The sequence below is a fragment of the Ranitomeya imitator genome, chromosome 2, assembly GCF_032444005.1.
Source record: "Ranitomeya imitator isolate aRanImi1 chromosome 2, aRanImi1.pri, whole genome shotgun sequence".
NCBI lineage: Eukaryota > Metazoa > Chordata > Amphibia > Anura > Dendrobatidae > Ranitomeya > Ranitomeya imitator.
Window position 1 is genome coordinate 63420088 of NC_091283.1, and position 12545 is coordinate 63432632.

At 48.7% G+C, this 12545-nt stretch overlaps 1 protein-coding gene across 1 annotated transcript in view; it reads left to right on the forward strand.

Moving 5' to 3' along the window:
- The window catches only part of CETN2 (centrin 2), a 40737-nt gene extending 30111 nt beyond the window's left edge, over positions 1-10626 (forward strand). The window contains exon 5 of the mRNA XM_069746885.1: positions 7886-10626. Within this exon, the coding sequence (XP_069602986.1) occupies positions 7886-7975 (90 nt within the window). The 3' untranslated portion in view covers positions 7976-10626. The remainder of the gene's footprint in view (positions 1-7885) is intronic.
- The last annotated feature ends 1919 nt before the right edge of the window (positions 10627-12545 follow it).

The following is a 12545-nucleotide window of genomic DNA, read 5'->3' on the forward strand; positions in this document are numbered from 1 at the left end:
CCAGTGGGAACATTCTATGCGTGATGTCACAAATCCCCCCCGTGGGAACATTCCATACGTAATGTCACAACCCTCTCCCCCGTGGGAACATTCTATACGTGATGTCACAACCCCCCCAGTGGGAACATTCTCTGTGTAATGTCACAACCCCCCCAGTGGGAACATACTATGCGTGATGTCACAAATCCCCCCCCCCCCCCCCCCCCCCCGTGGGAACATTCTATGCGTGATGTCACAAATCCCCCCGTGGGAACATTCCATGCGTGATGTCACAAATCCCCCCCGTGGGAACATTCCATGCGTGATGTCACAAATCCCCCCGTGGGAACATTCCATGCGTGATGTCACAAATCCCCCCCGTGGGAACATTCCATGCGTGATGTCACAAATCCCCCCGTGGGAACATTCCATGCGTGATGTCAGAAATCCCCCCGTGGGAACATTCCATGCGTGATGTCACAAATCCCCCCCGTGGGAACATTCCATGCGTGATGTCACAAATCCCCCCGTGGGAACATTCCATGCGTGATGTCACAAATCCCCCCCGTGGGAACATTCTATGCGTGATGTCACAAATCCCCCCGTGGGAACATTCCATGCGTGATGTCAGAAATCCCCCCGTGGGAACATTCCATGCGTGATGTCACAAATCCCCCCCGTGGGAACATTCCATGCGTGATGTCACAAATCCCCCCGTGGGAACATTCCATGCGTGATGTCACAAATCCCCCCGTGGGAACATTCCATGCGTGATGTCACAAATCCCCCCGTGGGAACATTCCATGCGTGATGTCAGAAATCCCCCCTTGGGAACATTCTATGCGTGATGTCACAAATCCCCCCGTGGGAACATTCCATACGTAATGTCACAACCCTCTCCCCCGTGGGAACATTCTATACACAACCCCCCCAGTGGGAACATTCTCTGTGTAATGTCACAAAACCCCCAATGGGAACATACTATGAGTGATGTCACAAATCCCCCCCCGCGGGAACATTCTATGCGTGATGTCACAAATCTCCCCCCCCCCCCCCCCCGTGGGAACATTCTATGCGTGATGTCACAAATCCCCCCCGTTGGAACATTCTATGCGTGATGTCACAACCGCCTCCCCAATGGGAACATTCTATGCGTGATGTCACAACCCTTTCCCCCGTGGGAACATTCTATGCGTGATGTCACAACCCTCTCCCCCCGTTGGAACATTCTATGTGTGATGTCAGAAATCCCCCCCATGGGAACATTCTATGCGTGATGTCACAAATATCGCCTGGGGGAACATTCTATGCGTGATGTCACAACCCCACCATGAGAACATTCTATGCGTGATGTCACAGCCCTCTCCCCCCGTGGGAACATTCTATGCGTGATGTCACAAATCCCCCCTCGTGGGAACATTCTATGCGTGATGTCAGAAATCCCCCCTTAGGAACATTCTATGCGTGATATTACCCCCCATGGGAACATTCTGTGCGTAATGTAACAACCCCCCCCAGTGGTAACATTCTCTGTGTAATGTCACAACCCCCCCAGTGGGAACATACTATGCGTGATGTCACAACTACCCCCCCATGGGAACATTCTATGCGTGATGTCACAAATCCCCCCCGTGGGAACATTTCATGCGTGATGTCACAAATCCCCCCGTGGGAACATTCTATGCGTGATGTCACAAATCCCCCCGTGGGAACATTTTATGCGTGATGTCACAAATCCCCCCGTGGGAACATTTTATGCGTGATGTCACAAATCCCCCCATGGGAACATTCTATGCGTGATGTCACAAATCCCCCCATGGGAACATTCTATGCGTGATGTCACAAATCCCCCCTGTGGGAACATTCTATGCGTGATGTCACAAATCCCCCCTCGTGGGAACATTCTACGCGTGATGTCACAACCCTTCCCCCCATGGACACATTCTATGCGTGATGTCACAAATATCGCCTGTGGGAACATTCTATGCGTCATGGCACAAATCCCCCCCTCGTGGGAACATTCTACGCGTGATGTCACAAATCCCCCAAGTGGGAACATTCTATGCGTGATGTCACAAATCCTCCTGTGGGAAGATTCTATGCATGATGTCACAACCCCCCTGTGGAAACATTCTATGCGCGATGTCACAACCCCCCCCCCCTCCCGTGCGAACATTCTATGCGTGATGTCACAAATCCCCCCTCGTGGGAAGATTCTATGTGTGATGTCACAACCCCCCCCCCGTGGGAACATTCCATGTGTGATGTCACAAATCGCCCTCGTGGGAATATTCAATGCGTGATGTCACAAATCCCCCCGTGGGAACATTCTATGCGTGATGTCACAAATCCCCCCGTGGGAACATTCTATGCGTGATGTCACAAATCGCCCTTGTGGGAACATTCTATGCGTGATGTCACAAATCCCCCCTCGTGGGAACATTCTACGCGTGATGTCACAACCCTTCCCCCCATGGAAACATTCTATGCGTGATGTCACAAATATCGCCTGTGGGAACATTCTATGCGTGATGGCACAAATCCCCCCTCGTGGGAACATTCTACGCGTGATGTCACAAATCCCCCAAGTGGGAACATTCTATGCGTGATGTCACAAATCCCCCTGTGGGAAGATTCTATGCGTGATGTCACAAATCCCCCAAGTGGGAACATTCTATGCGTGATGTCACAAATTCCCCTATGGAATCATTCTATGCCTGATGCCACCCCCGTGGGAACATTCTATGCGTCATGTCACAACCCTCCCCTTGGGAACATTCTATGCGTGATGTCACAACCCCCCCAGTAGGAACATTCTATATGTGATGTCACAAATCCCCTCCCCAGTGGGATCATTCTATGCTTGATGTCACAACCCATCATGTGGGAACATTCTATGCGTGATGTCACAAATTCTCCCCATTGGAACACTCTATGCATGTTGTCACAAATATCGCCTGTGGGAACATTCTATGCGTGATGTCACAACCCCCCCGTAGGAACATTCTATGCGTGATGTCACAACCGCCTCCCCAATGGGAACATTCTATGCGTGATGTCACAACCCTTTCCCCGTGGGAACATTCTATGCGTGATGTCACAACCCTCTCCCCCCGTTGGAACATTCTATGCGTGATGTCACAAATCCCCCCTCGTGGGAACATTCTATGCGTGATGTCACAAATATCGCCTGGGGGAACATTCTATGCGTGATGTCACAACCCTCTCCCCCCGTGGGAACATTCTGTGCGTAATGTCACAACCCCCCCAGTGGTAACATTCTCTGTGTAATGTCACAACCCCCCCAGTGGGAACATACTATGCGTGATGTCACAACTACCCCCACATGGGAACATTCTATGCGTGATGTCACAAATCCCCCCCATGGGAACATTCTATGCGTGATGTCACAAATCCCCCTCGTGGGAACATTCCATGCGTGATGTCACAAATCCCTCCGTGGGAACATTCTATGCGTGATGTCACAAATCCCCCCCCATGGGAACATTCTATGCGTGATGTCATGGAAATATTCTATGCCTTATGCCACTAGCCCCCTCCCCCCGTGGGAACATTCTATGCGTGATGCCCCAACCCCCCCTTCCCCCCCCCCCCCCGTGGGAACATTCTATGCGGGATGCCCCAACCCCCCCCCCCGTGGGAACATTCTATGCGTGATGTCACAATTTACCCTATGGAATCATTCTATGCCTGATGCCACCCCCGTGGGAACATTCTATGCGTGATGTCACAACCCCCCCAGCAGGAACATTCTATGCGTGATGTCACAACCCCCCCAGTAGGAACATTCTATGCGGGATGCCCCAACCCGCCCCCCCCCCACCCCCCCCGTGGGAACATTCTATGCGTGATGTCACAAATTCCCCTATGGAATCATTCTATGCCTGATGCCACCCCCGTGGGAACATTCTATGCATCATGTCACAAATCCCCTCCCCAGTGGGATCATTCTATGCTTGATGTCACAACCCAACATGTGGGAACATTCTATGCGTGATGTCACAAATTCCCCCCATTGCAACACTCTATGCATGTTGTCACAAATATCGCCTGTGGGAACATTTTATGAGTGATGTCACAACCCCCCCGTAGGAACATTCTATGCGTGATGTCACAACCGCCTCCCCAATGGGAACATTCTATGCATGATGTCACAACCCTTTTCCCCGTGGGAACATTCTATGCGTGATGTCACAACCCTCTCCCCCCGTAGGAACATTCTATGTGTGATGTCACAACCCCCCCGTAGGAACATTCTATGCGTGATGTCACAACCCCCCCGTAGGAACATTCTATGCGTGATGTCACAACCGCCTCCCTAATGGGAACATTCTATGCGTGATGTCACAACCCTTTCCCCCGTGGGAACATTCTATGCGTGATGTCACAACCCTCTCCCCCCGTTGGAACATTCTATGTGTAATGTCAGAAATCACCCCCATGGGAACATTCTATGCGTGATGTCACAACCCTCTCCCCCCGTTGGAACATTCTATGTGTGATGTCAGAAATCCCCCCCATGGGAATATTCTATGCGTGATGTCACAACCCTCTCCCCCCGTGGGAACATTCTATGCGTAATGTCACAACCCCCCCAGTAGGAACATTCTATGCGGGATGCCCCAACCCCCCCGCCCCCCCCCGTGGGAACATTCTATGCGTGATGTCACAAATTCCCCTATGGAATCATTCTATGCCTGATGCCACCCCCGTGGGAACATTCTATGCATCATGTCACAAATCCCCTCCCCAGTGGGATCATTCTATGCTTGATGTCACAACCCAACATGTGGGAACATTCTATGCGTGATGTCACAAATTCCCCCCATTGCAACACTCTATGCATGTTGTCACAAATATCGCCTGTGGGAACATTTTATGAGTGATGTCACAACCCCCCCGTAGGAACATTCTATGCGTGATGTCACAACCGCCTCCCCAATGGGAACATTCTATGCATGATGTCACAACCCTTTTCCCCGTGGGAACATTCTATGCGTGATGTCACAACCCTCTCCCCCCGTAGGAACATTCTATGTGTGATGTCACAACCCCCCCGTAGGAACATTCTATGCGTGATGTCACAACCCCCCCGTAGGAACATTCTATGCGTGATGTCACAACCGCCTCCCTAATGGGAACATTCTATGCGTGATGTCACAACCCTTTCCCCCGTGGGAACATTCTATGCGTGATGTCACAACCCTCTCCCCCCGTTGGAACATTCTATGTGTAATGTCAGAAATCACCCCCATGGGAACATTCTATGCGTGATGTCACAACCCTCTCCCCCCGTTGGAACATTCTATGTGTGATGTCAGAAATCCCCCCCATGGGAATATTCTATGCGTGATGTCACAACCCTCTCCCCCCGTGGGAACATTCTATGCGTAATGTCACAACCCCCCCAGTGGTATCATTCTTTGTGTAATGTCACAACCTCCCCAGTGGGAACATACTATGTGTGATGTCACAACTACCCCCCCATGGGAACATTCTATGCGTGATGTCACAAATCCCCCCCATGGGAACATTCTATGCGTGATGTCACAAATCGCCCCCGTGGGAACATTCTATGCGTGATGTCACAAATCCCCCACGTGGGAACATTCTATGCGTGATGTCACAAATCCCCCCCGTGGGAACATACTATGCGTGATGTCTCAAATCCCCCAAGTGGGAACATTCTAAGCGTGATGTCACAAATATCGCCTGTGGGAACATTCTATGCGTGATGGCACAAATCCCCCCTCGTTGGAACATTCTATGCGTGATGTCACAAATCCCCCCCGTGGGAACATACTATGCGTGATGTCTCAAATCCCCCAAGTGGGAACATTCTAAGCGTGATGTCACAAATATCGCCTGTGGGAACATTCTATGCGTGATGGCACAAATCCCCCCTCGTTGGAACATTCTATGCGTGATGTCACAAATCCCCCCCGTGGGAAGATTCTATGCGTGATGTCACAAATTCCCCCATGGAAACATTCTATGCGTGATGCCACAACCTCCCTCCCCCCGTGGGAACATTCTATGCATGATGCCACAACCCCCCCCCCCCATGAGAACATTCTATGTGTGATGTCACAACCCCCCCATAGGAACATTCTATGCGTGATGTTACAACCCCCCCCGTGGGAACATTCTATGCATGATGTCACAAATCCCCCCCCCCCCCCTTGGGAACATTTTATGCCAGAAACTGCCTTAAAAAAAAGTCTCAAATTATGGTACACACCACATGTACATCATAATTCACAACTTTTTTTTTTTTTTTTAACTTTGTGTCACTTTAAAAATAAAAATCAGTGGCGCTTTGAAAAAGGAGAGACGAATTTATGCCAGAAATGTGTCTGCAGCTGTGCAGATTATGGATTAATATTGTTAATCTAATGCTACATGACTTTCCCCTGAACTGTGTAGGGCTGGCCTGCAATACTAGGTCCAATATTTAACGATTCAGAGTTCGGCCATCGTTCTCCTCCCCAGAAGTTATACAATTTTTGCTTCACAATGAAAATAAGTAGAGGTAAAGATTATACCAACGATCTCCAGGTTAAGGCTGTGTTCACACTAAGGCTTTTTTGGCTCTGTTTTGAGAGCCAGAAACTCTCCAAAAAACATGAGGAGTTAAAAAAACAAAAAACACAAGTTTTGATTGGAGAATTGCTCTAAAATCTCAGCAAAAAAAGGTGAAATCAACACCTCAAACACTGCACAATGCCGCTGCTGTATCACAACATAGTATGATTAAATTGCTTTGCATTTCGGCACATAAGTTGCCAAAACCTTGATACACAAGTCGCTGGACCGGTGGGTGTCCGAACACTGAGAGTTGTACCCCCCAATAAGCTGAGAGTTGTACTCCAGTATCTCCAGAGACCACGGGCCATCATTCCATTCAGAAGGGACTGTGCAGATACCTTTTCACTGGATCGATTGGTGGGGGTCCTACGGATTTCTAACCTCTAAAGATGGGAATAACCGTTCAATTTGGGAATTTCCCCAGTCATCGGCATTTTCTCGCAATTCTCTGTGATGTGTCAGATGTTGTTTATAGTGAACAGTCCTATGAATGTGGACAGTTAGGGGGATGTGGGTATTTAGAGGGACTGTGCAGCAAAGGGTTGATCTAACTCTGGTTGATCTGACTCTTGTGTTGATGAGACCACCTAAGATCCTTCAGCGCCACTCGCCTTTTTAATGGAAAGAGGGTGTTGAAAGTGATCAACCCCTTAAAGCCTAAAGGTGTTGTCCAATGAAAACAAGTTATCACCTATTCACAGAAAAGGTAATAACTTGTTGATCTTTGGGGGTCCGACTGCTGGGACTGACACTGATTGCCACTTTCATCCCAGTGAGGGTGCAGACAGACGGACAATTGCATCGCAATGCTCGGACTGGCCGCCGGCTCTCCTGACCCGAGCCTGAGAAGTGCAGAGAATTACAAGGTCTTGCGCTTGGGTCAGGAGAGCCGCCAGCCAGTCCGAGCATTGCGATGCAATCGTCATCCTTGTTATATGGCCACCTGACTGCGGGCTTAGAGTGGGGCAGCAGTGTGCATGATAGACTGCCGCTCCATTCATCCCCATGGGGCTGCACTCGACTTTTTCCTGCAGCACCATAGAGAATGAATGGGGCGAAGGTCAGAAATCCAACTGCCAGATCATATTGTACTGGGGATAAAAAATTCCACGGCGGGTCTCTCCCATCGGACCCTCCCCGATCAGCGAGTTACCACCTATACACAGGATAAGTGATAACTCGTTCTCACCAGCCAACCCCTTTAATTTCAGAATATCTCCTTGTATCCACAGAGAAGAGAAGATGTGAACCTCTGCTGGCCTCAGTATTCCACCTATAATCTTATTTCTTTTTACAGGAGATGATCGATGAAGCTGACCGGGATGGAGACGGGGAAGTGAATGAGCAGGAGTTCCTTAGAATAATGAAGAAGACCAGCCTGTACTGAAAGCTACACTGCGATGAGCACCAGGGGCCTTCCTCAGCGATCTCCATTTTATATCCTTAGGGAATGGATAAACCCCCTGAAAAACATGAAAGCACAACTGTGTCCTTCACCAACTTCTCCTTCTTGACCAGTTCTGGTGATGGAGATGTGTAAAGAAACCATTCAACCTGCCGACCACACTTGTTCAGGCAGCCTTTTAATTTTACTTTTTGATTTAGAAAAGGAAAGCCGTGCCTATAGGATGTACCTGGTGATGCGAGGGAGGCGGACAGATTGTAGAAGGTGTTCAGTGTTTGGTGGCGTCCAGCTATGGCCGTAGTCTCCAGCGTGCGCCTCTCCGGTTATGAAGCTACACCTCCCATCATCCTCAGGCTGATGATGGGACACAGCTAGAGAGCTGCAATATGGAAACTACGGAATGGAACGCGTTAGTCCTGCTCCGGTTACTTCTCCATCAAGCGGCTCAGGTGACGTCACGTCTGCTGATACCGTCCATGCGGAGGTGAGCGGAGCAGGACTATCCCTTTAGGAGAACTTGATGAACATCGTCTACGTTTTATTACAACGTGTTGAACCAAATATTGTATAGTGTTTTATTCTTCATGTCTGTTGTGTGTGTCCATATATATATACACACTGTGTTTATATATTTTTATCTGGAAACTATTCATATATAGGAAATATATTATAAAATGCTTAAGTCCTCCTCCATATAGATTTGTTTTTTTGGCAAATAAAAATCCTGTTCTATCTTACCTTCGAGAGCAGTGACCTGTTACTCCGAGTCGTCAGAGCTATACGGCCTCCTCTGCACTGCAGAGCTCTGTGCAGCCCCGCCCACACCACTGATTGGCTCCTTTCTGTGTACACAGTGCAGAGGCAGAAAGCAGCCAATCAGTCAGCAGGGCTGGACCAGGAGGCACGAGACACGTAGTCCTGACTCAATCATTCTCTTGCCGTCATCTGCCTGTTGGACATACGCGGTCATGCTCATTTCTCTGGCTTTTTGTGAGGAGCCCGGTAAATACCTAGTTTTGTTGTATAAAGAAAGTATATTCTTGGAATAGTATTTTTGCTTGCCACACGTAGTAAAGGTGGGAAGAGTTTTTTTTTTGTGACTTTTTTTTTTTAAGTGTCATATGCTAAAGTGAATGTTCCACGTGTAACAGTTTTTATTTCACTTAAATATGTCCAAAAGGCTGAATATTTTTTTTAATAGAATTTTTTTTTATAGAAATTTATAGTAACTAGAGATTACTCAGAGCCGCTAAACCTACAGAGGCAAAGGTTAAATAATAGTGTTTCAGCCGCATCTGTCTCTAACAGCTCCTCGATCTGCCGAAATTGGTAAATGTCAGATCCTTGTCTCCCCCCAACATCATCTCTCTGGTGCGGATTCTGCCTCTCCTGGCAGAAAACCCACCTGCGGATTTGTCGCGTTTTTGTGCGGTTCCGCAGCCTTTTTTGTGCGTTTTTGCTGCTGTTTTCTTGCGGATTTGCTGCGTTTTTTTACGCCTGCGAATTTCTATAATGGAATGGGTACAAAAATGCAGCAGATTTACAAAAAAAGAAGTGACATGCTACTTCTTTTAAACCGCAGCGTTTCCACAGCGGATTTTCCGCAAAATATGCACAGCATTTTTTTTTTCTCATTGATTTACATTGTACTGTAAATCAATTGCGGATCTGCAGCGTTTCTGCACCTCAAAAAACGCTGCGGATCAACGTGTGCACATACCCTGAATCAGCATTTTCCTTTAAAATTATTTGTTCAATTTTGGATAATATTATTCAAATTTATCATATCCTGATTATATTTCTATAAAAAAAAAATCAGAAATCTTGCAATTTTCACACTGACAATAAGTTCTAATTCTAGACTCATACTTTTTTTTTTCTTTAAGCAGTCATGGACCTTTATAAAAGCACAAAGGGGAGAAGGTGAGCTGTGACTTCACAGGTGAATGGTGGATACTGTGTTATCTACTATATATAGAGGTCTAATCTGTCATTATTATCCTGTCTATGATCATAATGAAACTGCTGAAAAGTCTTCTGTACAGAGCAAGAAGTGTCTAGTACTAGGCCTAGTGGTTAGAGTGGAAATTGGAAGACATCTGTGTTTTTTTTTATATGAACAGTGATGAAAAAAATAATAAAAAAAAGGTTTAACATAAAATCCAGATATAAACCGGGGGCCATTTTCTGATTACACATTAACTTTTAGATATTAATTGGCAAACGATTTGTAGACCAAAAAATGGTCTAATAAATAAAAGGGAACATTCGCTTTCCAAGTTGACGTTTCTCGGCCCACACGTCCTTGCTCCTTCCATGTTTGGTCTCTTTTTCCCGAGTTTGATTTTGAAGGCTCCGTTTTTCAGGTTGAGGAGCCGCGTTGAATGGGTGCTGTGTTGCAGCTTTCTGATTTTCGCTCTGAAGCCTCTGTTTGTGAGCGTTTGCTTCAGATGTTGTGAGACATGCTTTTTTTCTTTCTGTATTTATGTGCACTGCCAAGGTGGAGAAGACATTGCGGACATTCACAAAGGTCCAGAAAAGCCAACCATTAAAAGTGTTTTATATATTTACAGTATACTGGGTGTCATTCTGAAACGCCTTCTGCCCTGAATAAATATATATCATGCATCTGTCCTAGGTGGTCCTCTTATTTACGATGTCCGTGGTTTCCCAGCTGTGGGCATGTCCCAAGAATAGCGGGGCTCAGTAGCATTTCCTGTTGTAGAGCGGACGCCCGCTGCTGCTTTCCTACCTCCTGTAAGCTTTCATGGAGAATGACAGGACATCGTCAGCAACCTCGCCGAGGGAAAAGAGCACACGCTGGTTTTAGGATCACCGGGGGTTGAAATCTAAATGCTGTAAATGGCCCATACAAGTCTCTATGTATTCAGGGTTTTGTAGAAAATGCGATTCACTTAGGAAAAAAGAAAAATGTATCGCTCTCCAAGCGCAGTAGGAGAAGATTAGTGGATCAGGTGAGGAACAAAGAGCAATACTCGCCTGATTGGCTCTTTGACCTTTCCCGGCGCATGCACTCTGCCCTCGTCAGGGTGGGATTGTGCGCCAGTAGCACAATGCCGGGTAGACTAGGTGGGTGACGTAGGACATGTCATCCACATGAAGCAAGAACAAGGATGGCATCACAAGAAGATGGAAGGTGCCGGCCCAAGACCAGCGACACCCCTTGGAGCGGACCGACCTGCAGGCGAGTAAAATAAAATTATTTTTCTTTTCCACGTCGGGTTGGGGACAAATATACAGCATTATAGAATGCTATATATCAGCCCTGAAAGGTGATGGCCGTAACTCATATTGGCCACACCTGGTGACAGGTTCCCTTTAAATAATGAATTTAGGTTTATCATTCAGCTCCAATGCCCTAGCTGTATGACATCCGGCCCCCGGTGTAGAACATCCTGCTTCCCTTCCCTCTCTTGCGTAACATCCGGCCCCTTGCCCCCCCCCCCCCCAGTGTATAACATCCGGCCCCTTGCTCCCCAGTGTATAACCTCTGACCACTCGCCCTCCAGTGTATAACCTCCGGCCCCTTGCTCCCCGGTGTATAACATCTGGCCCCTTGCCCCCCCCCCCCCCCCAGTGTATAACCTCCGGCCCCTTGCTCCCCAGTGTATAACATCAGGCCCCTTGCCCTTCCCCCCCAGTGTATAACATCCGGCCCCTTGCTCCCCAGTGTATAACCTCTGACCACTCGCCCTCCAGTGTATAACCTCCGGCCCCTTGCTCCCCATTGTATAACATCTGGCCCCTTGCCCCCCCCCCCCCAGTGTATAACATCCGGCTCCTTGCTCCCCAGTGTATAACCTCTGACCACTCGCCCTCCAGTGTATAACCTCCGGCCCCTTGCTCCCCAGTGTATAACATCTGGCCCCTTGCCCCCCCCCCCAGTGTATAAGATCCGGCCCCTTGTTCCCCAGTGTATAACCTCTGACCACTCGCCCTCCAGTGTATAACCTCCGGCCCCTTGCCCCCCAGTGTGTAACATCTGACCACTCGCCCTCCAGTGTATAACATCCGGCCCCTTACCCCCCAGTGTGTAACATCTGACCACTCGCCCTCCAGTGTATAACATCCAGCCCCTTGCCCCCCAGTGTATAACATCCGGCCCCTTGCCCCCCAGTGTGTAACATCTGACCTCTCGCCCTCCAGTGTTTAACCTCCGGCCCCTTGCCCCCCAGTGTATAACATCTGACCACTCGCCCTCCAGTGTATAACATCCGGCCCCTTGCCCCCCAGTGTGTAACATCTGACCACTCACCCCCCAGTGTATAACATCCGGCCCCTTTCCCCCCAGTGTGTAACATCTGACCTCTCGCCCTCCAGTGTATAACATCCGGCCCCTTGCCCCCCAGTGTATAACATCTGACCACTCGCCCTCCAGTGTATAACCTCCAGCCCCTTGCTCCCCAGTGTATAACATCTGACCACTCGCCCTCCAGTGTATAACATCCGGCCCCTTGCCCCCCAGTGTGTAACATCTGACCTCTCGCCCTCCAGTGTATAACATCCGGCCCCTTGCCCCCCAAGTGTATAA